Source organism: Scyliorhinus canicula, chromosome 13 (genome assembly GCF_902713615.1).
Source record: "Scyliorhinus canicula chromosome 13, sScyCan1.1, whole genome shotgun sequence".
NCBI lineage: Eukaryota > Metazoa > Chordata > Chondrichthyes > Carcharhiniformes > Scyliorhinidae > Scyliorhinus > Scyliorhinus canicula.
In genome coordinates this window covers 17,811,460-17,836,419 of record NC_052158.1, presented here as the reverse complement: position 1 = coordinate 17,836,419, position 24,960 = coordinate 17,811,460, and the positions used below count along the sequence as shown (strand labels likewise).

At 46.6% G+C, this 24,960-nt stretch overlaps 2 protein-coding genes across 3 annotated transcripts; both read right to left on the bottom strand.

The window, feature by feature from the left end:
• Nucleotides 1–5,118: 5,118 nt before the first annotated feature.
• On the bottom strand, nucleotides 5,119–12,980 carry LOC119976498 (zinc-binding protein A33-like). The gene is made up of 7 exons (XM_038817042.1): nucleotides 12,522–12,980; nucleotides 12,044–12,139; nucleotides 10,552–10,743; nucleotides 10,057–10,158; nucleotides 9,711–9,733; nucleotides 9,507–9,625; nucleotides 5,119–5,925 (listed from the first exon to the last, which is right to left on the bottom strand). The coding sequence occupies exons 1-7, from the start codon at nucleotides 12,915–12,917 to the stop codon at nucleotides 5,393–5,395; spliced, it is 1,461 nt and encodes a 486-aa protein (XP_038672970.1). The 5' UTR covers nucleotides 12,918–12,980; the 3' UTR covers nucleotides 5,119–5,392.
• Nucleotides 12,981–16,793: 3,813 nt separating this feature from the next.
• Nucleotides 16,794–24,946, bottom strand: LOC119976328 (zinc-binding protein A33-like). 2 transcript variants are annotated; one of them, XM_038816784.1, is made up of 6 exons: nucleotides 24,493–24,946; nucleotides 24,002–24,097; nucleotides 23,003–23,236; nucleotides 22,193–22,215; nucleotides 21,989–22,107; nucleotides 16,794–17,877 (listed from the first exon to the last, which is right to left on the bottom strand). In XM_038816784.1, the coding sequence occupies exons 1-6, from the start codon at nucleotides 24,886–24,888 to the stop codon at nucleotides 17,321–17,323; spliced, it is 1,425 nt and encodes a 474-aa protein (XP_038672712.1). In that variant the 5' UTR covers nucleotides 24,889–24,946; the 3' UTR covers nucleotides 16,794–17,320. The 2 variants fall into 2 exon arrangements, with proteins under 2 accessions (XP_038672712.1, XP_038672713.1); XM_038816785.1 differs by having other exon boundaries at nucleotides 16,794–17,853.
• Between the last annotated feature and the right edge of the window lie 14 nt (nucleotides 24,947–24,960).

Below are 24,960 nucleotides of genomic sequence, written 5' to 3'. Positions count from 1 at the left end.
TCCTGTTCAGCGTTCCACTTCCTGGATTTCACTTCACGTGATCAGTGACACACTCAGTGGCAGCAACTTTGGAATTAAATCAAACTGACCCCTTTATTGTGTCTGGAGCCTTTTTCATTTTTATAATGTCAGCTTTATGAGATTAATTCCTGTTCTCTGTGAACCACACCAGTCATTAAAACCCTTCTCGCCCCTGCAAATCTCCCCCCCCCCCCCCCCCCCACGCCCACAACTCGAAGAAGGGAGGAGCTCTTGAATTTCTTTAACCAGGTTAAAGACCAACAGATTTATTCAAATTAAATCAAACTGACCCCTTTATTGTGTCTGGAGCCTTTTTCACTTTTATCAAGTCAGATTTATAACATTATTTCTCTTCTCTCTCTACAAACCCACCCCTTGAAAACTCTCTCCCCCCTTTCCCCACATCCCTCAACCCCCCGTGTGAGGAACTCAGCAATGGCTTTCTTAGGTACAATCCAGACCATCCTTACAGCTGTTTCTGTTACTAACCTCCTGCCCCCAACCCACTGACCAAACATCCCCCCTTCACCCCCACATCTTTCTCTAGTTTCTCTTCTCTCCGTCCCCCCAAGTCCTTTCCAAATCCATCTCATCCCTGAGCCCCTCCTTATCCTCTCTCCACCCTCTCACCATCTGATCCTCATTCTGACAAAAAACATCTTTTTGAACATGTCCACCCCCATCTCCAACCTCCCCCTTGTTCTCCAAATTCCTGGATAGTCTCTCTCTCTCCCTCCCAAATCCGGGCCCATCTTTTCCCCCCTCAATCCTGCCGGAACCTCTCTGATCAGCTTCTGGACAGGAAGATGGAAAGTTGGTGCAGAGTTTAGGTAACACACACACACAGACACCCAGACACAGACACCCTAGCTGGGCTGAGCTTCCATTTACTGGAGAGTGATGAAGGGTCAGGCTCTGTCAGCCACCAGATCACATTTACACATCAGGAGCTGGGACATTGACTGCCCAATAACATCTTTAAATTCCTGTTCACCTCCTGCTCCATCCGCTTGTTAATCTTCTGTTAGTTTGGACAAATCGTGATGCTGATTCTGCTATTGTCTCACCCACAGTTTGTGATCATCTCACAAGACATGTTACTGAGACAGTGATGCTCATTAATAGGATATTCGACTGGGGTGGCAGCACTCAATGGGAGACAGTGAATCAGCCTCTTGTTGAACACTCTGGACAATATCCCTTTCCATTGACTCCCACTGGGAGTCACTGTGAGTGTAAATGCTGCCATCGAGCCCAGACTTTAAAATGTTGCTTCACCTGAAACAAGGGCCTCGTATCCATCCCCAAACCCAGTCAGAGTGAGTCCAGCACTGAACTGGTGGCAAGGACACACTCCCTCTATTTTACCCCCATCCCCTGCCCTGTTCCCAGTGAACGGCAGTGACCTCCTCATTCTAATCCCTCTCTGGGTAAAGATGTTTCTCTTGAATTCCCTATTGGATTCCTCAGTAACTCCCATATCTGAGGGGATTCTGATCCACAAACGGTGGGGATCTTCGGTGGCCACGTTTGAGGAATTGTTCGTCGTGAGGGGGGTGGAATGGGTAAAATGGAAACAGTTGTACAGATTGTAACATTGTGGGCTGGAGGGAATGTTCCCCAGGTTACTTGTTTTTGTATTATTGAATTTATTTGGAATAAAATTACATTAAAATAAACGTTCTCTACTTCATGGATACACAAATCCCTCCGTCTCCGAATATTTACAAGTCTCTCAGCTTTTAAAAATATCCTGAGATCCTCATGTCAAAGTGGATAATTTTACAAAAGGTGTTGGTTATTGAGCCCCTCCAGCCTGTTCCACTATTCAGTGTGATGATATGATCTGCATACTCGTCTGCCATTGGGCCAGAACGTCGGCTTACCATTGGCCCTGGTCGGTCATGTGCCTCTCGACCGATTGGCCGAGAGGCTGAGTTAACCACGCCTCTATTAACGAGGTATAAATGCTCAGACGCCTGACGATCGTCCCTTTCCACTGTAGACGATCGCAGAGCTGTGTTCTAGTTAATTAAAGCCAGACTTTGGTAAATCACTCGCCTCGCGTGCAATCGATGGTACATCATTCAGTTCGCTCACAGCTGAGCTGTATCTGAACCACATTTACTCACCTTGGTTTTATAACCTTTGTGTGAAGAAGCGCTTCCCGAAATCCCCCCCTTGATCTCTCTCATCCTGACCCACACTTTCCCCATGTTGGCTGGAAGGGCTTTACATGGAGCAGTGCCGCCATCTGCTGGCAGTACTGTGAATGACCACTTGCACTGTCAGCTGCCTTTCAGTTGGAGACTTTGAGTGAGGCCATAAATATAATAATAAGAATCTTTATTATTGTCGCAAGCCGGCTTACATTAACGCAGCAATGAAGTTACTGTGAAAAGCCCCTAGTCGCCACATTCCGATGCCTGTTCAGGTACACAGAGGAAGAATTCAGAATGTCCAAATTACCTAACAGCACATCTTTCGGGACTTGTGGGAGGAAACCGGAGCACCCGGAAAAAACCCACACAGACACAGGGAGAACGTGCAGACTCCACACAGACAGTGGCCCAAGCAGGGAATCGCACCTGGGACCCTGGAACTGTGCAGCAACAGTGCTAACCACTGTGTTGCCGTGCTGCTTACTATTCTATATATAAACCATCTGAACCCCTCGATTAGATTCCAGTCTGTAACTCACTCCCAAATATCCATTATTCTATATATAAACCATCTGAACCCCTCGATTAGATTCCACTCTGTAACTCACTCCCAGATATCCATTATTCTATATATAAACCATCTGAACCCCTCGATTAGATTCCAGTCTGGAACTCTTTCACGAAAGATCAAATTCACCCCGCCCAGTGCCTCATTCCCCACTCCTCTATCTACCCCCAACCCCTCCTCCCATTTCTCCTTAATCCTCGCCATGTGCATTCCCCCTGCTCCCCCCCAATATGTCTCCAATCCTACCCTCCTTCTCCACATCCGGAAGCAGCAGCCGTTCCAATAGGGCGACTTTGGCAGCCTGGGGAACCCTTTCCACACCTTCCGTGCAAAGCCCCTCACTTGGAAATACCTGAAATCACTCCCCCCTCCGGAGCTCTACCCTCTCCCACAGCTCTTCCAGACTGGCGAACCTCTCCTCCAAATATAAATCCCAGGCCCTCATCAACCCCACCTCTCTCCACCTCCTGTCCATGCCATCCGTCTCCCTCGGTTTGAATCCGTGGTTCACACACAACAGCATTAGCACCGACATCCCCTCCATCCTAAAGTCTCTCCTCAGCTGGTTCCACACCCTAACCGTGGACTGTACACCCGGGCTCTCCGTATATCTCCTCGGTGACAACGGTAGTGCCACCGTTACCATGGCCCTGAAGCTGGGCCCCCTACAGGACTCCTCCTCCATCCTAACCCATTCCGGCCTCTCTCCCTCCCACTATCACCTCACTTTCTCCACATTCATCACCCAATAATAGTACAGCAGGTTCGGTAACGCCAAGTCCCCTTTCTCTCCCTGTCTCTGTATCAGGGCCCACTTCACCCTTGGCACCTTCCCCGCCCAAATAAACTCCCAAATTACATTGACCAAACTCCGGAAGAAGGCCTTCGGAATAAAAATCGGGAGCATCTGAAATCCAAATAAAAACCTTGGCAAGACATTCACCTTAACCACTTTGACCCTTCCCTCCAGCATCAGGCGTTGTGTATCCCACATCCTAAAGTCCTCCTTTATCTCCTCCACCAACTTTGTTAAGTTCCACTTATGCATTGTCGCTCACTCCCCTGTCACCTGGACCCCCAGATCCCTAAACCTATCCCCACCTACCCTAAATGGCAACACCCCGAAATAAACTGAAGCAGAGAAAGGTAACAAGCAGATACAGTGAACAATTAGGGAGGGAAATGGTATCTTAGCCTTTTTTACAATGGGGTTGGAGTATAAGAGAATAAGTCTTGCTGCAATGTAACAGGGATTGAGTGTGGACACAGCTGGCGGGCTGTGGACAGTTTCAGTCTCCTTACCTGAGGAAACATATACTTACCTTAGAGGGAGCAATGAAGGTTCACAGAATTGATTCTTGGGATGAAAGGGTTTTCCGTTATGAGGAGGGATTGAGTTGGATGGCTCTATATTCTTTGGAGTTTAGAAGAATAAGAGGTGATCTTATTGAAACATATACAATTCTCAGAGATCCTGACAGGATAGATGGAGACTGGTCTAGACCGAGGGGTCACAGAATCAGGATAAAGGGGCCGTCCATTTAAGACTGAGATGAGGAGAAATTCCTTCCCTCAGAGAGAGTTGTGAATCTTTGGAATTCTCTCCCTCGGTGAGATGTCAGTGAGTATATTCCTCACAGAGATCGATATATTCCTGAGTACAAAGGGAATGAAGGGATAGGATGGGAAAGTGGAGTCGATGCTGATGTTCAGACAGGATCTTCCAGAATGGCCACATGTCCTACTCCGGAACCTATTCTGATATTCTCATTCCTGATACCACCACCTGGAGGTTCCCTTCCAGTCACTCACCATCCTGACTTGGAAACATATCGGCCACTCCTTCTCTGTCGCTGGGTCCAAATCCTGGAACTCCTTCCCTAACAGCATGATGGAACCATCAATTCACCAGACACGTGCTTTCCAATATGAACAGTGGTTTTATTCTACTTACTACAGAGCCAGCCTGTTACCCATTGATGAACTCTCGGTGAACTGCAGGCTGACTCTGGACAAGGGTATTTATTCAGCAGCACAAGGGGGAGGAGTCGTGGGCGGAGCCAAGGGTGGAGCCCTGTCCAAACTCCTGAGCATTCCCAGAGCTACTCCCCCTAGTGGTCGGATAACGCTACTGCGCTTACAAAGATACAGTGTGAATTACCAAGTTACATTCATCACACAGCACTGTGGGTGTACCTGCACCAGCTTCTCAAGGGCAATTAGGGATGGGCAACGAGGGCTCAGCCAGCGACACCCACATCCCATACAGGAGTGAAAAAACATTCTTTCTGCTCATTCACTGAATCAATAATCATCACACCAGGTGTTAGTCTCGTCTTCAAATTAAATATTTATTGAAGGGAGGAAACAAAATACAGATTCACAATGAATTTTTCGAGAGCTGGGCACAGTTACCACAATTCAGGAGATTTTGCTTCATTCTATACCAGCCCAGTGTTTATGGGCAGATCGGGACAGTGGGATGGGTGGAGAATCTGAGTTAAATTTACAGAATAAACAATACAGAAACACACTCACCCCCTGACAGCACACAGCAGAGAATCAGGACAACATGAGCTGTTCAGACAGTGAATCAGGCTTCTCACTAAAACTCCGACCTCCCAAAACGTCTCCCACTGCGTTACCCAGAGAGCAGTGTGAGTGGCTCAGAGTTATTACCAGAGTTATTATTACAGGGATTAAAGATGGGATAGAGTTTCCCGGTGAATGTGTCAGTGAAGGTGTACAGGTGAGACATGTCCTCAGCATCGTAAAATGATACCTGTCCTCCCTCATAATCCAGGTAAATTCCCAACTTCCGGGGTTTCACTCTCCGCTGGAAGATGACATCCGGGATTTTCAATGATTTGCAGTCAGGGTGCCGGGCGATGACCCAGAATCCATTCTCAGGTGAACGTGTGATGTCTCCTTTCCTGTTGACAGACTCTCTGCAGACACCCACACCCCAGAGAGGTTTGTTTCCAAGACCCACCTCCCAGTAGTGTCTCCCTGATGTGAAACTCTGGGAACTCAACACATAGAAGCATTTATCAAATCTTCCTGGATGTTCAGGGAGATCTTGCTGCTCATTTCCGTACGTCACACTAGTCAGATCCTGGGAAATGATGAGTCGGTTGTTTGCTGTCTCTGGGTCCAGGGTGAGAGATGCTGGAACTGGAAGAGAACATGATTGGGAAGCTGCTACTGTGAGAAAAACAGGAGTGAATGACGAGACGTGTATAGACGGTGATGGGACATCACCACTTCCCTCAGCCCAGGAGCTGTGGAAGCTCAGGGACAGAGTGACTGAAGAAATTCCTTCCCATTCCCTCAGCTCCATTCACCCAGCACAGATCATCATCAATTTACTGAGAATAAAGATCTCTCTCCAGTACAGGGCCTCGGGTAAGACAAGTTGTAGGAAGTCAGTCACCGCCCTGAGCTCAATCTACTGGAATCTGACACTGGTTGTCCCCTGTTGATAATTTCAGCCCCCCCAGTGCTCACTGATCCTCATCAGCTTTGAACCCAGCAATGCCTCGATCTTAAAATTCTCACTGCCCACACCCTGGGCGCGATTCTCCGCTCCCGGGAAACATCGTGAAGGCTGTCGTGAACTCGGCCAAGTTTCACGACGGCCTCGGAGGCCGCTCCTCTCACCGTATTCACCCTCACCCGGGGGGGGCTAGGAGCTTGCGTCAAGGCGGCGCGCCGAGAATGACGGGACGGCGGCGCCTATGTGATGTCAGCCGCGCATGCGCAGATTGCCCGGCTCCAACCCGCACATGCACGGTTGCCGTCTTCCCCTCAGCCGCCCAGCAAGATGTGGGGGCTTGATCTTGCGGGGCGGCGGAGGGGAAATAATGCGTCCCGTTGAGACGCCAGCCCGATCATCGGTGGGCACCGATCGTGGGCCTGTCCCCTCCCGAGAACAGTCGTGGTGCTCAGTCCCCACCAGGCTCCCTACAAGCCCCAAACGGGCATCTCAAGGCGATTTCACGACGGCAGCGACCAGGTGTACTTTCTGCCGTTGTGAAATGGTCGCGAACGGCCGGCCGCTCGGCCCATCCGGGTCGGAGAGTCGCCGGTTGCCATGAAAAACGGCGAACTGCGATTCTTCCGAGCGGGTGGGTGGGAGAATCGTGGGGGGCGTGAAATTAGTCGCCCAGCCCTCCCGCGATTCTCCCACCCGGCGTGGGGAGCCGAGAATCGCGCCCCCTATCTCTGTCACTTCCTCCAGCACTACACCCCCCCCTCCGAGCTCTCAGCCAGGACAAGGGGGTGGGCTCTCCTCCTCCAGCCCTACACCCCCCCCTCTGAGATCTCAGTCAGGACAAGGGGGTTGTAGAGCTGGAAGGAGTGATCCTGGTGGAAAATTGACATCTAAATGAGAGAGAAATAACTTCAATATCTCAATACACAGTTTTGCCCTTTAACCTCCTCGTATGTTCCCTAGTCTCTGTGGCAACAGGGGAACAGTCACCCTAACAGGCAGAAACATAGAAAATATACAGAATAACGAGGACAGTAGCAACATGGATATGAAACGGGGTGAATGACAGTTGTTGCTTGTTCAGACTGAAGATAGATACACATTGGTATTCAAATGGGTTCTGACTTTCCTGATGTAAATTAATGACCTAAACCTTGATGCACAGGATATCATTTCACAATTAGCGGTGACAGGACAAGGAGTGAGAGTGGTTAATAAAGAATGCAGCATCTTAGGCTTTATTAACACAGAATAGAGTGACAAAGTTATATCTGTCTAAACACTGGTTAACCAACAACTCTGTTCTGGGAAACACACTTTGAGGAAGGATGTGAGGGCATTAGAGAGAGTGCAGGAAACATTCACCACAATGATTCCTGGGAGGAGGAAATTCAGTTACGGACACAGATTGGAGAAGCTGAGGTGGTTCCCCTGAGAGAAGAGAACCAGAGGACACAGAATTTAAACTGATTGACAAAAGAAGCCACATTAGCGTGAGGGAAAATCTGTTCACACAGCGAGTGTTTAGGATCGGGAATGCATAGTTTTGTAACTATTCTGGGATTCACAGAAAGAGGCAATTTCAGAGCAACATGTGAGATTCGGCTGAAATAGAATTCTCCAGCCCAATCCCAGTTTCCAGTTCCTGCTCCGTAACTCTTTTGGTTACAAAACTTTCACTGTAGATCTGATTACTTTATAAATGTTATGAGGGTTTCTGCCTCTATCAACCTTTCAGGCTGAGAGTCCTAGATCCAGATCACATTGTGTGTGAAAATAATCCCTTTAACCCTCCTCCCTCTTATCCTGTATTTATTCTCCCTGATCAGGGACCCCGAGACTTCCTTTCCACTCTATCTGGACACTCCTAATTTTATACACCTCAATTAAATCTCCCCTCAGCCTCCTCTGATCCAATGAAAACAACCCCAATCTATCCAATCATAACGCAGAACTCAAGTTCTCTGAACCAGCCAACACCCTCATTAATCTCCTTGGTAACCTCTCCAACACACTGATCAGAAAGATATAAAGTACTCTAGTTGTAGACTACTAGTGTTTAATAAAGTTCTGACATTACATCCCTGCTCTTATTCTCTATTCCTTGGTCAGGACAGCAAAATATCCGGTGTGTTATCGTCACCACTTTATCCACCTGTCCTGAATCTGTGGAGATAAACTCAAATCTCCCTCTGTTCCTCCACACCTCTCACTATCTTACCACTTATTGTCTATTCCCTTGCCACATCTTCCCCCTCCCAATACACTAACCTCACCCTTCTCTGAACTGCAAGACAAAATCCTGAGGAAGAGACATTAGGCGAAGACTGCCTAGGTTGGGAGTTCCTGTCCTTGGGTCACAGAAGGGAAAGAATGTAGTCATGGTAACTGGTATATGGAGTGAGGGGAAGAGTATCAGTCTTAGCAACGGGGCATGTGGGGACCAATCGGAGCTCTGTGCTGAGGACTGGCAATATCATTAGATAAATGTTTTCTTATAATCTGGGGACAGAGAAATACCCAACAATATACAGAGAACAACAGCTGGGGTCATCCAGTGTTGGGGAAAAACAGGAAGGAAAGGGAGGGATAAACTTAAAACAATCATGATCATCAGAGAAAAAGTATCTGGAAAAGCGATGGGATTAAAGACAACTCGTCCCCTGGACCTGATGTCCTGCATCCCAGGATGTTAAAGGAGGGGCTGGCGAGAAAGTGGATGCATTGGTTGTAATCTTTGCAAATTCCCAAGATTACTGATCAGTGATGGGTCTGTACTCACTGGAGTTTAGAAGAATAAGAGGTTATCTTATAGAAACATAACATTCTGAGGGGATTCCTTCACCAGGGTAGATGCTGGGAGGATGCTTGATCTCTGGGACAATCGAGGTGTAGGTGACACAGCATTACATGAAGGGGCCTCTATTGAAGACAGAGATGAGGAGGAATTCCTTCTCGGAGAGGGATATTAGTCTTTGGAATTCTCTACCACAGAGAGCAGCAGAGGCTGGGCAATTGATTCAGGATCGAGTTCCATAGACTGTTGATCAGCAAGGGGGTTAAGGGTCATCTGGGACAGGCAGGAAAGTGGAGTAAAGGCCCCAATTAGATCAGACATGATCTTATCAAAAATCAGAGAAGGTTCACTGGGCTGGACCACTCCTGTTCTTATTCCTGATCTTCTGATCATTTCATCAGTGTGTCAAACCTCATTAATCATGTGGATAACAGCAGGGAGATAGTAATATACAGAGAATGATACCTGGTGAAATCACCGCTCTCATTTCCCTCCACACTTTGATATATTTGAATGGTTCACCAGCGATAGCCACAGGTAACTGAGTGGAGCCAGTTCCAGGCTTGTGAAACTCCATCTGACTCCTGTAAAAAACAGGTCTGGAAATCAGTGTGTGTTCGAGAGACAGCAGTGATCACATCAAAAAACTGTTTCATTAAATCTGCTTACCTCTTCAACAGGTCTTGAATATCCTGAGGGGAAAGAAACAGAATAGATATGATCGAGTCAGATTAAAGAGTTCTTGTTGTAAATCTCGAGTAAAAATTGAGAGACCAAGATTTCAATTAGAAAATAACTTTTACTTTTTCCTTTCATTCCCTCTCGGGGCTCATCTTGTCCATGAGACCCACCTCCTGTCCCCTCCATCCAATTCCCAAAACTACTGATCTCCCAACCTCCCCTCCTGGCCCCCATGTTAGCTGGGATTGTAAACTGTTTCATCTCTTCAGCTGTTGTCTCTCTCTCTCATTTAAATCTACATCTTCACCCCTCTCCCCAAAAAACTCATCCTTACAAACTTTCCCTCCTCATTATTCTCGATCAGTCTGCAGCCTTTGACACGGTCGATCACGCCATCCTCCTCCACCGCATCTCCACTGTTGTCCAGCTGGGCGTTCTACCCTCAGTTATCTCTCTAACCATAGCTCCATCTCCCCTGCAATAATGCACTTTAACCCGTCCTCAGCAGATCTCAGTAGAACTCCATCTGCAGCAGTGTAAACATCTCCAGTTCCCAGACCAGCTCTCTCGGAGTCCAATCATCAATCAGCGCCGTGGTTACGCCGTGTATTGGAATCACACTGAGATTATCTCACCTCATTTCCCATTGGACCCTTACTGACAGCACAAAGAGACAATCATCCAACCAATCAGACTGAGGCCTCACTCAAACCCGAAGGTTAAAGGTCAGAGTCCCCGCCCTCAGTCTCAGGAATGTTTCACTGGACAAGACAAAGAGATTTTGTACCTTGAGGAACTCTGGGGCCTCTTGTACCTCCAGCCTCGATTAAAGATCTCTTATTGCTCCTTCAAGAGAAGACATTTCATCCATGGTTTTGGTTAAATTGTTCTCCATTTCCTCAAATATTTTATTGCATTTTCTCTCCAACTCTGCTTTCATGAGCTCCTCCTTCTCAAACAGAAACTTGTGCATCTTTTCAAATTCACTGTTGATTTCATTTCTCAGTCTGTCAACTTCAGCCTGGAACAGATTGAATACAGAATGGAATAAACAACGTTTATAATCCCAGTGTCCCTGGTCTCTGTCCACTGGGATATAGGGATAAAAATTTATATCCAGCAAGGATACCAAATAATAACAGCTCACTGTCTGCTGAACAGTTAGATGGAACTTTGGCTATGTGGGACTGAGTTACAAACAAACATTGTAAAGTGATTCCAGTGGTTAATTATGAAATAATAGACATCAAGAGCTGAGTCACTAAGTGGAATCTAATTGAGGAATTCAGAATGGATACCTGGGAGTGAGTTACAGACTGGAATCTAATCGAGGGGTTCAGATGGTTTATGTATAGAATAATGGATACCTCGGAGTGCGTTACAGACTGGAATCTAATCAAGGGGTTCAGATGCTTTATATATAGAATAATGGATACCTGGGACTGAGTTACAGACTGGAATCTAATTGAGGGGTTCAGATGGTTTATATATAGAATAATGGATACCTGGGACTGAGTTACAGACTGGAATCTAATCGAAGGGTTCAGATGGTTTATATATAGAATAATGGATACCTGGGAGTGAGTTACAGACTGGAATCTAATCGAGGGGTTCAGTTGGTTTATATATACATAGAACATAGAACATAGAACAGTACAGCACAGAACAGGCTCTTCGGCCCTCGATGTTGTGCCGAGCAATGATCACCCTCCTCAAACCCACGTATCCACCCTATACCCGTAACCCAACAACCCCCCACTTAACCGTACTTTTAAGGACACTACGGGCAATTTAGCATGGCCAATCAACCTAACCCGCACGTCTTTGGACTGTGGGGGGAAACCGGAGCACCCGGAGGAAACCCACGCACACACGGGGAGGACGTGCAGACTCCACACAGACAGTGACCCAGCCGGGAATCGAACCTGGGACCCTGGAGCTGTGAAGCATTTATGCTAACCACCATGCTACCGTGCTGCCCCATGCATACCTGGGTGCGAGTTACAGACTGGAATATAATCGAGGGGTTCAGATGGTTTATATATAGAATAATAGATCCCCGGGAGTGAGTTACAGACAAGATTTATTGCATCAATCGATAGGATTGGCTTGAGAGAGAAATTAAGACATTTTCACATTGTTATCATAATCTGCAATTTACAGACGCTCCCTTATATTGCAGTTCAGGGAGCAGCCCGCAGTGTACTTTGGAGCAGCAGCATTTTATTCAGTAAAACTCTCTCTAACTGTGTGAGGAGCTCACTCTCTCTCAATAACAAACACAGGGAAGTTTACACAAAGCCTAAAGGACACTCTCCTACCTTCATGTGGAAAATCCCATCCTCTCGTTCTCTTTTACTGTGAAGACTGAGGTCCATTTGCTTCTGCAGAGTTTCCAATGATGTTTCTAACTTGTTCTGAGACAGAAAGGACACAAATGGGTTTGTCAAAGGAAACAATCATTGTCACCTTCTGGAGGGGTTTGCTGTGTTTAAATAGAGTTAGACCAGTGAGGTCGAGAAGGAGATATTCTCAGGATTGATTACACTCAATAAACAAAGTAAAAGCTGTGGGTTAATTCTGTTTATTGCAATTATCCTTCTCCAGGTTAATTCCCCTCCTCAATCAATCCTCTCCTCGCTCCAACCCTCTCCTCTTTCAACATCCCTCTCCCCTTCCCTATCCCTGTCTCTCCCGCCCTCTCTTCCCTCCCCACATTCTACAAACACTCTCTCTCTCTGTGACTTACACCCTGTCCCTCTTCCCCATCTACCTGTGCCAGGAGCAGTGATCCAGTACCTTGTATATCTGGGCTGCCTCCTTTATTGGGATCACACTGTGCGTCTTATGAGCTCTGGACATCCCACACACCACACAGATCGCTTTGTGTTCATATTCACAGAAGAGTTTCAGCTTCTCCTCGTGTTCCTGACAGTAAAACTCCTCCTGTGGCTGTGTCACCTTCACCTCTCTGAACTTGTCCACGACGTTACTCAGGGTCCGAGCGGCCCTGACGTTCCTCTGGGTGAAGACCTGTCGACACTTGGGGCAGGAAACATCTCCCGGGACCTTCTGCCAACTCCGGGAGATGCAGGAGCTGCAGAAATGATGTCCACATTCCAGAGACACCGGGTGGGTGAATATCTCCAGGCAGATGGGACAGGTTAGTTCCTGTGTGAGATCTGGAGATGCCATCTCAGTGGCCAGAGTCTCTCTCTCCTTCCCTGTTCCAGCTCTTTCGCTGTCAATTCCTGTTCAGCTCTGCACTTCCTGGATTTCACTTCACGTGATCAGTGACACACTCAGTGTCAGGAACTTTGGAATTAAATCAAACTGACCCCTTTATTGTGTCTGGAGGCTTTTTCACTTTTATAAAGTCAGATTTATAACATTATTTCTATTCTCTCTCTACAAACCCACCCCTTGAAATCTCTTTCACCCTTTCCCCACCTCCCTCAACACCCCTGTGTGAGGAACTCAGCAATGGCTTTCTTAGTTACAATCCAGACCATCCTTACAGCTGTTTCTGTTACTAACCTCCTGCCCCTCAACCCACTGACTAAACATCCCCCCTTCACCCCCACATCTTTCTCTAGTTTCTCTCCTCACCCTCCCCCCAAGTCCTTTCCAAATCCATCTCATCCCTGAGCCCCTCCTTATCCTCTCTCCACCCTGTCACCATCTGACCCTCATTCTGACAAAAAACATCTTTTTGAACATGTCCACCCCCATCTCCAACCTCACCCTTGTTCTCCAAATTTCTGGAGAGTCTCTCTCTCTCCCTCCCAAATCCGGGCCCATCTTTTCCCCCCTCAATCCTGCCGGAACCTCTCTGATCAGCTTCTGAACAGGAAGATGGAAAGTTATTGCAGAGTTTCTGTAACTGGAGTGAACAGGGACAATGGTGTGTTGGAGCTGCTCATTTCTCAGATGCTGCACATTCTCTGCCTGTGGGGAGAAGCGTCTGGAAGAACAGATTCAGTCTCAAATATTGTTGTCTGATTGACGCTGCTTTCGAGTCCCTTTGGATGTTTTCCTGCATTGAAGGCGCTATATAAATGTAATTTGTTGCTGTCTCTGACTGAATCAAAATGCTGGAAACTGTCCTGAGGGGAGTCTCCAGTCCCAGTCCCAGAGACCGTGACACACAGACCCTCACACAAACAGACCCAAACACTGACACACACACACAAATGCACACACAAGCAGACCCTGACACACACACACCCTCACACACACACACACATGCAAACACAGACCCTGACACACACACAGGCATCCACAGACACAGCCACCCTACCTGGGCTGAGCTTCCATTTACTGGAGAGTGATGAAGGGACAGGCTCTGTCAGTCACTCGATCACATTTACACATCAGGAGCTGGGACATTGACTGCCCAATAACATCTTTAAATTCCTGTTCACCTCCTGCTCCACCCGCTTGTTAATCTTCTGTTAGTTTGAACAAATCGTGAAGCTGATTCTGCTGTTGCCTCACCCGCAGTTTGTGATCATCTCACAAGACATGTTACTGAGACAGTGATGCTCATTAATAGGATATTCGACTGGGGTGGCAGCACTCAATGCGAGACAGTGAATCAGCCTCTTGTTGAACACTCTGGACAATATCCCTTTCCATTGACTCCCACTGGGAGTCACTGTGAGTGTAAATGCTGCCATCGAGCCCAGACTTTAAAATGTTGCTTCACCTGAAACAAGGGTATCGTCCTCACTGAATCGAACCTCCAGTTCAAAGGCAACGGACAGTGCAAGTGGTCATTCACAGTACTGCCAGCAGATGGCGGCGCTGCTCCATGTAAAGCCCTTCCAGCCAACATGGGGAAAGTGTGGATCAGGGTGAGAGAGATCAAGGGGGGGATTTCGGGAAGCGCTTCTTCACACAAAGGTTATAAAACGAAGGTGAGTAAATGTGGTTCAGATACAGACCAGCTGTGAGCGAACTGAATAGTGGAACAGGCTGGAGGGGCTCAATACCCAACACCTTTTTATAAAATTATCACTTTGACATGAGGATCTCAGGATATTTTTTAAAAATGAGTTTTAAATGTTGGGAATCAGAGGGATTTGTGTATCCATGAAGCACAGAAAGTTAACAAGCAGATACAGTGAACAATTAGGGAGGTTAATGGTATCTTAGCCTTTATTACAATGGGGTTGAAGTATAAGAGAATAAGTCTTGCTGCAATGTAACAGGGATTGAGTGTGGACACAGCTGGAGGGCTGTGGACAGTTTCAGTCTCCTTACCTGAGGAAACATATACTTACCTTAGAGGGAGCAATGAAGGTTCACGGAATTGATTCTTGGGATGAAAGGGTTTCCAATATGAGGAGGGATTGAGTTGGATGGCTCTATATTCTTTGAAGTTTAGAAGAATAAGAGATGATCTTATTGAAACATATACAATTCTCAGAGATCCTGACAGGGTAGATGCTGAGAATGGTCTAGAACAGGGGTGGGCAAACTTTTCCGTGCAAGGGCCACATTCAGAAATTCACAATTCACAAAGGGCCACATAGAATATTAAGTAAAATAATTACTTCACCCGGTTATGATTCTGGGCGCCTCATTATAGAACATAGAACAGTACAGCACAGAACAGGCCCTCCGGCCCTCGACGTTGTGCCGAGCAATGATCACCCTACTCAAGTCAACGTATCCACCCTATACCAGTAAGTAACCCAACAGCCCCCCCCCCCATTAACCTTAAAAAAAATTTAAAAAAAAAAAAAAAAAATTTTTTTTTAAATTTAAAAAAATTTTTTTTTTAATGACTTGGTGGGCCGCAGAAATACCTTTGGCGGGCCGCATGCGGCCCGCGGGCCGTAGTTTGCCCACCCCTGGTCTAGAACGAGGGGTCACAGAATCAGGATAAGGGGTCGTCCATTTAAGACTGAGATGAGGAGAAATTCCTTCCCTCAGAGAGAGTTGTGAATCTTTGGAATTCTCTCCCTCGGTGAGATGTCAGTGAGTATATTCAACACAGAGAGCGATATATTCCCGAGTACAAAGGGAATGAAGGGATAGGATGGGAAAGTGGAGTCGGTGTCGATGTTCAGACAGGATCTTACTGAATGGTCCCAGGCGTACAGCACACTGGTAAGCATTGTTGCTTCACATGTGAATCTTTATTTTGTTTCCTCCCTTGTTCGATTCCCGGCTTGGGTCACTGTCTGTACAGAGTCTGCACGTTCCCCCTGTGTCTGCTTGGGTTTCCTCCGGGTGCTCCAGTTTCCTCCCACAAATCCCAAAAGACGTGCTGTTAGATAATTTGGACATTTTTAATTCTCCCTCCTTGTACCCGAACAGGCACCGGAATGTGGTGACTAGGGGATTTTCATAGTCACTTCATTGCAGTATTAATGTAAGCTTACTTGAGACAATAAAGATTGCTATTATATGTCCTACTCCGGAACCTATTCTGATATTCTTATTCCTTGTACCCCTACCTGGAGGTTCCCTTCCAGTCACTCACCATCCTGACTTGGAAACATATTGGCCGTTCCTTCACTGTCGCTGGGTCAAAATCCTGGAACTCCCTCCCTAACAGCACTATGGGTGTACCTACACCACAGGGACTGCTGCGGGGTCAAGAAGGCAGCACGGTAGCATAGTGGTTAGCATAATCGCTTCACAGCTCCAGGGTCCCAGGTTCGATTCCTGGCTGGGTCACTGTCTGTGCGGAGTCTGCACGTCCTCCCTGTGTGTGCGTGGGTTTCCTCCGGGTGCTCCGGTTTCCTCCCACAGTCCAAAGATGTGCGGGTTAGGTGGATTGGCCATGCTAAATTGCCCGTAGTGTCCTAAAAAAAGTAAGGTTAGGGGGGTTGTTGGGTTACGGGTATAGGGTGGATACGTGGGTTTGAGTAGGGTGATCATTGCTCGGCACAACATCGAGGGCCGAAGGGCCTGTTCTGTGCTGTACTGTTCTATGTTCTAAGGCAGCTCAACACCACCTTGTCAAGGGCAATTAGGGATGAGGGCTCAGCCAGCGACATCCCTTACAAGAGTGAAAAAACATTCTTTGCTCATTCACTGAATCGCACCAGGTGTCAGTCCCGTCTTCAAATAAAATATTTATTCAAGGGAGGAAACAAAATAAAGATTCACAATGAATTGTGCCACAATTGGAACACAATTCAGGAGATTATGGTTCTTTCTATACAAGTCCAGTGTTTTTGAAAAAATATATTTTGTTCCAAACATATTCAACAAAATATTCTTCACATCCAACAAAGTAAACAGTCTCTACAGTTTTCCCCCATTTACTCCCTCCCCTATCCTCACCCGCAACAAACAGCTCCTCAAATCTAGCCATGAACGGTCTCCACCGGACCTCAAAGCCCTCCTCCAACCCCCCTTCAGGCAAATTTGATCCAGTCCAGTGTTTATGAGTCCCATTAGATTGAGATCGGGACAGTGGGATGGGTGGAGAATCTGAGTTAAATTTACAGAATAAACAATACAGAAGCACACTCGCCCCCTGACAGCACACAGCAGAGAATCAGGACAACATGAGCTGTTCAGACAGTGAATCAGGCTTCTCACTAAAACTCCGACCTCCCAAAACGTGTCCCACTGTGTTACCCAGAGAGCAGTGTGAGTGGGTCAGGGTTATCACCATAGTCATTATTACAGGGATTAAAGATGGGATAGAGTTTCTCGGTGAATGTGTCAGTGAAGGTGTACAGGTGAGACATGTCCTCAGCATCGTAAAATGACACCTGTCCTCCCTCATAATCCAGATAAATTCCCAACTTCCGGGGTTTCACTTCCAGCTGGGAGATGACATCCGGGATTTTCAATGATTTGCAGTCTTCAGTCCGGGCGATGACCCAGAATCCATTCTCAGGTGACTCTGTGATCTCTCCTTTCCTGTTGACAGACTCTCTGCAGACACCCACAACCCAGCCAGGTTTGTTTCCAAGACCCACCTCCCAGTAGTGTCTCCCTGATGTGAAACTCTGAGAGCTCAAAACATCTAAGTTTTCATCAAATCTTTTGGGATGATCAGGTCGAGCTTGCTCCTCATTTCCGTCCCTCACACTAGTCAGATCCTGGGAAATGATGAGTCCGTTGTTTGCTGTCTCTGGGTCCAGGGTGAGAGATGCTGGAACTGGAAGAGAACATGATTGGGAAGCTGTTACTGTGAGAAAAACAGGAGTGAATGACGGGACGTGTACAGACGGTGATGGGACATCACCACTTTCCTCAGCCCAGGAACTGTGGAAGCTCAGGGACAGAGTGTCTGAAGAAATTTCTCCCCCATTCCCAGCACCCAGCACAGATCAGCATCAATTCACTGAGAATAAAGATCTCTCTCCAGTACAGGACCTCGGTGAAGCCAAATTGTAGGAACTCGGTCACCGCCCTATGTCCAGCCTGTAGTGACATTTGTTGGACAGTGTTGACATATGTTTCAATGTGTGAATGTGATTGAAACATTAACTGTCTCACTGCCCTGTACACAACAGTTAAGGGGGAGTCTGGATGTGCGTTCATTTATTTTCAACGTGGAACTCGAAACGGAAGCGTGAGCTCATCCAAATTCTGCTGCCCACAGTCATAACTTCCACCAAGACCCATACACCCATCACCAACCACCTTCCCCCCTCGTGACCCTCCTCATCTTCCCCATTCCCAAGACCCCATTCTCACTGACCGTCATCGCCTTCTGACCCAGATATATCTCAAACATAAATGTCTATACGGCATTCCCCCCCAGTCAGTATCTCTGTAACTTCCTCCAGCCCTACACACCCCACCGAAATCTCAGTCAGGACAAGGGGGTGGGCTCTCCTCCTCCAGCCCTACACCCCCTCCGAGATCTCAGCCAGGACAAGGGGGTGGGCTCTCCTCCTCCAGCCCTACACCCCCCTCCGAGATCTCAGTCAGGACAAGGGGATGGGCTCTCCCCCTCCAGCCCTACACCCCCTCTGAGATCTCAGTCAGGACAAGGGGGTGGGCTCTCCTCCTCCAGCCCTACACCCCCCCCCCCCCTCCCCCTCCCCCTCTGAGATCTCAGTCAGGACAAGGGGGTGGGCTCTCCTCCTCCAGCCCTACACCCCCCTCTGAGATCTCAGTCAGGACAAGGGGGTTGTAGAGCTGGAAGGAGTGATCCTGGTGGAAAATTGACATCTAAATGACAGAGAAATAACTTCAATATCTCAATACACGGTTTTGCCCTTTAACCTCCTCGTATGTTCCCTGGTCTCCGTGGCAACAGGGGAACAGTCACCCTAACAGGCAGAAACATAGAAAATATACAGAATAACGAGGACAGTAGCAACATGGATATGAAACGGGGTGAATGACAGTTGTTGCTTGTTCAGACTGAAGATAGATATACATTGGTATTCAAAGGGTTCTGACTTTCCTGATGTAAATTAATGACCCAAACCTTGATGCACAGGATATCATTTCACAATTAGCTGTGACAGGACAAGGAGAGAGAGTAGTTAATAAAGAATGCAGCATCTATTAACACAGAATAGAGTGACAAAGTTATATCTGTATAAAACACTGGTTAACCCTCAATTCTAATCTGGGCAACACACTTTGAGGGAGGATGTGAGGGCATTAGAGAGAGTGCAGGAAACATTCAGCGCGATGGTTCCTGGGAGGAGGAAATTCAGTTACGGACACAGATGGGAGAAGCTGAGGTGGTTCCCCTGAGAGAAGAGAACCAGAGGACACAGAATTTAAATTGGTTGACAAAAGAAGCCATATTAGCGTGAGGGAAAACCTTTTCACACAGCGAGTGTTTAGGATCAGGAATGCACTGTGGTGGAATCAGATTCAATCACAGCTTTCATATGGAATTGAATCATTAACTGAAGAAGAAAAATCTGCAGAGCTACAGAGAAAAAGGTGAAGGAATGGCCCTCGGTGAGTTGGTCTTGCAGTGAGCTAGCAGGAACACAATGGGCCGAATGGTCACTTCTCGTTTTGTAAATATTCTGGGATTCACAGAAAGAGGTCATTTCAGAGCAAACTGTGAGATTCGGCTCAAAAAGAATTCTCCAGCCCAATCCCGGTTTCCAGCTTCCTGCTCCATATCTCTTTTGGTTACAAAACTTTCAGTGCAGATCTGATTACTTTATAAATGTTATGAGGGTTTCTACCTCTATCAGCCTTTCAGGCTGAGAGTCCTAGATCCAGATCACATTGTGTGTGAAAATAATCCCTTTAACCCTCCTCCCTCTTATCCTGTATCTATTCTCCCTGATCAGGGACCCCGAGGCAATGGGACTCGGGATTTCCTTTCCACTCTATCTGGACACTCCTAATTTTATACACCTCAATTAAATCTCCCCTCCTTCTCCTCTGATCCAATGAAAACAACCCCAATCTATCCAATCATAACTCAGAACTCAAGTTCTCTGAACCATCCAACACCCTCATTAATCTCCTTGGTAACCTCTCCAACACACTGACCAGAAAGATATAAAGTACTCAAGTTCTAGACTAACTAGTGTTTAATAAAGTTCTGACATTACATCCCTGCTCTTATTCTCTATTCCTTGGTCAGTACAGCAAAATATCCGGTGTGTTATCATCACCACTTTATCCACCTGTCCTGAATCTGTGGAGGTAAACTCAAATCTCCCTCTGTTCCTCCACACCTCTCAGTATCTTACCACTTATTGTCTATTCCCTTGTCATATCTTCCCTCTCCCAATACATTAACCTCACACTTCTCTGAACTGCAAGACAAAATCCTGAGGAAGAGACATTAGGCGAAGTCTGCCTAGGTTGGGAGTTCCTGTCCTTGGGTCACAGAAGGGGACAGAATGTAGTCATGGTAACTGGTATATGGAGTGAGGGGAAGAGTATCAGTCTTAGCAACAGGGCATGTGGGGACCAATCGGAGCTCTGTGCTGAGGACTGGCAATATCATTAAATAAATGTTTTCTTATAATCTGGGGACAGAGAAATACCCAACAATATACAGAGAACAACAGCTGGGGTCATCCAGTGTTGGGGAAAAGCAGGAAGGAAAGGGAGGGATAAACTTAAAACAATCATGATCATCAGAGAAAAAGTATCTGGAAAAGCGATGGGATTAAAGACAACTTGTCCCCTGGACCTGATGTCCTGCATCCCAGGATGTTAAAGGAGGGGCGGGAGAGAAAGTGGATGCATTGGTTGTAATCTTTGCAAATTCCCAAGATTACTGATCAGTGATGGGGATGCAACTATTTATGATCAATATTCCCGATTGGATGAAGAAATGGAAAATACTGTAGCCAAATTTACTGATGCCACAAAGTGAGTTCGGGAAGTTGTGAGGAGGATACAAAGTGTCTGCGGAGGGATATAGACCGGTTAAGTGAGTGGGCAAAGATTTAGCAGATTGAGTATAATGTGGGAAAATGGGAGGTTGTCCACCTTGGCAGGAAGAATAGAAATGCAGCAAATTATTTCAATAGAAAGAGACAGCAGAATGCTGCAGCACAGAGGGACCTGGGGGACCTTGTACATCAATCACTAAAAGCTAGTGTCCAGGTACAGCAAGGAATGAGGAAAACAAATGGAATGTTGGCCTTTATTGGAAAAGAGATGGAGTGTAAAGTAGGGAAGACTTGCTCCAACTATACAGGGGATTGGTGAGACTGCAGCTTGAGTACTGTGTTCAGATCTGATCTCCTTACATCAGGAGGGAGAGACTCCCATGGGACAGAGTTCAGAGAAGGTTCACTGGGCTGATTCCTGGGATGAAGGGATTGCCTTATGAGGAAAGGTTGAGCTGGTTGGTCTGTACTCACTGGAGTTTAGAAGAATAAGAGGTTATCTTATTGAAACATAACATTCTGAGGGGATTCCTTCACCAGGGTCGATGCTGGGAGGATGTTTGATCTCTGGGACAATCGAGGTGTCGGTGACACAGCATCAAATGAAGGGGCCTCTATTGAAGACAGAGATGAGGAGGAATTCCTTCTCGGAGAGGGATATTAGTCTTTGGAATTCTCTACCACAGAGAGCAGCAGAGGCTGGGTCATTGATTCATGATCGAGTTCCATAGATTGTTGATCAGCAAGGGGGTTAAGGGTCATCTGGGACAGGCAGGAAAGTGGAGTAAAGGCCCCAATTAGATCAGACATGATCTTATCAAAAATCAGAGCAGGTTCACTGGGCTGGACCACTCCTGTTCTTATTCCTTCTGATCTTCTGATCATTTCATCAGTGTGTCAAACATCATTAATCACGTGGATAACAGCAGGGAGACAGTAATATACAGAGAATGATACCTGGTGAAATCACTGCTCTCATTTCCTTCCACACTTTGAGGTATTTGACTGGTTCACCAGCGATATCCACAGGTAACTGAGTGGAGACAGTTCCAGGCTTGTGAAACACCATCTGACTCCTGTAAAAACAGGTCTGGCAAATCAGTGTGTGTTAGAGAGACAGCAGTGATCACATCACAAAACTGTTTCTTTATATCTGCTTACCTCATCAATAGGTCTTGAATATCCTGAGGGGAAAGGAACAGAATAGATATGATCGAGTCAGATTAAAGAGTTCTTGTTGTAAATCTCGAGTAGAAATTGAGAGACCAAGTTTTCAGTTAGAAAATAACTTTTATTTTTTCCTTTCATTCCCTCTCTGAGATCATCTTGTCCATCAGACCCACCTCCTGTCCCCTCCATCCTATTCCCAAAAACTACTGATCTCCCAACCGCCCCTCCTGGCCCCCATGTTAGCTGGGATTGTAAACTGATTCATCTCTTCAGGTGTTGTCTCTCTCTCATTTAAATCTACATCTTCACCCCTCTCCCCAAAAAACCCATCCTTACAAACTTTCCCTCCTCTTTATTCTTGGTCTGTCTGCAGCCTTTGACACGGTCGATCACACCATCCCCCTCCATCGCCTCTCCACTGTTGTCCAGCTGGGCGTGCTGCACTTACCTGCTCCCATTCCTATCTCTCTAACCATAGCCCCATCACCCCTGCAATAATGCACTTTAACCCGTCCTCAGCAGATCTCAGTGGAACTCCATCTGCAGCAGTGTAAACATCTCCAGTTCCCAGCCCAGCTCTCTCGGAGTCCAATCATCAATCAGCGCCGTGGTTACGCTGTGTATAGGAATCACACTGAGATTATCTCACCTCATTTCCCATTGGACCCTTACTGACAGCACAAAGAGACAATCATCCAACCAATCAGACTGAGGCCTAATCCAAACCCAGAGGTTAAAGGTCAGAGTGCCCGCCCTCAGTCTCTGGAATGTTTCACTGGACAAGACAAAGAGATTTTGTACCTTGAGGAACTCTGGGGCCAGTTGTACCTCCAGCCTCGATTTAAGATCTCTTATTGCTGCTTCAAGAGAAGAGATTTCCTCCATGGTGTTGGTTAAATTGTTCTCCATTTCCTCGAATATTTTATTGCTTTTTCTCTCCAACTCTGCTTTCATCAGCTCCTCCTTCTCAAACAGGAACTTGTGCATCTTTTCAAATTCACTGTTGATTTCATTTCTCAGTCTGTCAACTTCAGCCTGGAACAGATTGAATACAGAACGGAATAAACAACATTTATAATCCCAGAGTCCCTTGTCTCTGTCCACTGGGATATAGGGATAAAAATTTATATCCAGTACGAATAACAAACAATAACAGCTCACTGCCGGCTGAACAGTTTGATGGAATATTGGCTAATTGGGAGTGAGTTACAAACAAACATTGTAAAGTGAATCCAGTGGTTATTTATGAAATAATAGACATCAAGGGCTGAGTCACTAAGTGGAATCTAATTGTGGAATTCAGATGGTTTACATATGGAATAATGGATACCTGGGAGTGAGTTACAGACTGGAATCTAATTGAGGGGTTCACATTGTATAAAAGTGAATAACGGATACCTGGGAGTGAGTTACAGACTGGCATCGAATCAAGGGGTTCAGATGGTTTATATATAGCATAATGGATACCTGGGAGTGAGTTACAGACTGGAATCTAATCGAGGGGTTTAGATGGTTTATATATAGAATAATGGATACCTGGGAGTGAGTTACAGACATGATTTATTTCATCAATCGATGGGATTGGCTTGAGAGAGAAAATAAGATATTTACACATTGTTATAATAATCTGCAATTTACAGACGGTCCCTTATATTGCAGTTCAGGGAGTAGCCCGCAGTGTACTTTGGAGCAGCAACATTTTATTCAGTAAAACTCTCTCTCTGACTGTGTGAGAAGCTCACTCACTCTCAATAACAAACACAGGGAAGTTTACACAATGCCTAAAGGACACTCTCCTACCTTCATGTGGAAAATCCCATCCTCTTGTTCTCTTTTACTGTGAAGACTGAGGTCCATTTGCTTCTGCAGAGTTTCCAATGATGTTTCTAACTTGTTCTGAGATAGAAAGGACAGAAATGGGTTTGTCAAAGGAAACAATCATTGTCACCTTCTGGAGGGGTTTGCTGTGTTTAAATAGAGTTAGACCAGTGAGGTAGAGAAGGAGATATTCTCAGGATTGATTACACTCAATAAACAGAGTAGAAGCTGTGGGTTAATTCTGTTTATTGCAATTATCCTCCTCCAGGTTAATTCCCCTCCTCAATCAATCCTCTACTCGCTTCAACCCTCTCCTCTTTCAACATCCCTCTCCCCTTCCCTATCCCTGTCTCTCCCGCCCTCTCTTCCCCTCCCCACATTCTACAAACACTCTCTCTCTCTCTCTCTCTCTCTGTGACTTACACCCTGTCCCTCTTCTCCATCTACCTGTGCCAGGAGCAGTGATCCAGTACCTTGTATATCTGGGCTGCCTCCTTTATTGGGATCACACTGTGCGTCTTATGAGCTCTGGACATCCCACACACCAGACATATCGCTTTGTGTTCATCTTCACAGAAGAGTTTCAGCTTCTCCTCGTGTTCCTGACAGTAAAACTCCTCCTGTGGCTGTGTCACCTTCACCTCTCTGACCTTCTCCACGATGTTAATGAGGGTCCGAGCGGGCCTGACGTTCCTCTGGGTGAAGACCTGTCGACACTGGGGGCAGGAAACATCTCCCGGGACCTTCTGCCAACTCTGGGAGATGCAGGAGCTGCAGAAATGATGTCCACATTCCAGAGACACCGGGTGGGTGAATATCTCCAGACAGATGGGACAGGTTAGTTCCTGTGTGAGATCTGGAGATGCCATCTCAGTGCCCAGAGTCTCTCTCTCCTTCCCTGTTCCAGCTCTTTCACTGTCAATTCCTGTTCAGTTCTGCAC

What these genes read in the sequence shown, in the direction of transcription:
- LOC119976328 (XM_038816784.1), bottom strand. Translation starts at nt 24,888, where the DNA reads ATGGCATCTCCAGATCTCACACAGGAACTAACCTGTCCCATCTGTCTG. An exon ending in AGGCAGCCCAGATATACAAG is followed by an intron (nt 24,098 to 24,492) that starts GTACTGGATCAC and finishes TTTCTATCTCAG; the next exon opens with AACAAGTTAGAAACATCATT. An exon ending in GAGAGCAGTGATTTCACCAG is followed by an intron (nt 17,878 to 21,988) that starts GTATCATTCTCT and finishes TCACAGTAACAG; the next exon opens with CTTCCCAATCATGTTCTCTT.
- LOC119976498 (XM_038817042.1), bottom strand. Translation starts at nt 12,917, where the DNA reads ATGGCATCTCCAGATCTCACACAGGAACTAACCTGTCCCATCTGCCTG. An exon ending in ATTCAAGACCTGTTGAAGAG is followed by an intron (nt 9,626 to 9,710) that starts GTAAGCAGATTT and finishes TGTTTTTTACAG; the next exon opens with GAGTCAGATGGAGTTTCACA. An exon ending in GAGAGCGGTGATTTCACCAG is followed by an intron (nt 5,926 to 9,506) that starts GTATCATTCTCT and finishes GTTCTCTTCCAG; the next exon opens with TTCCAGCATCTCTCACCCTG.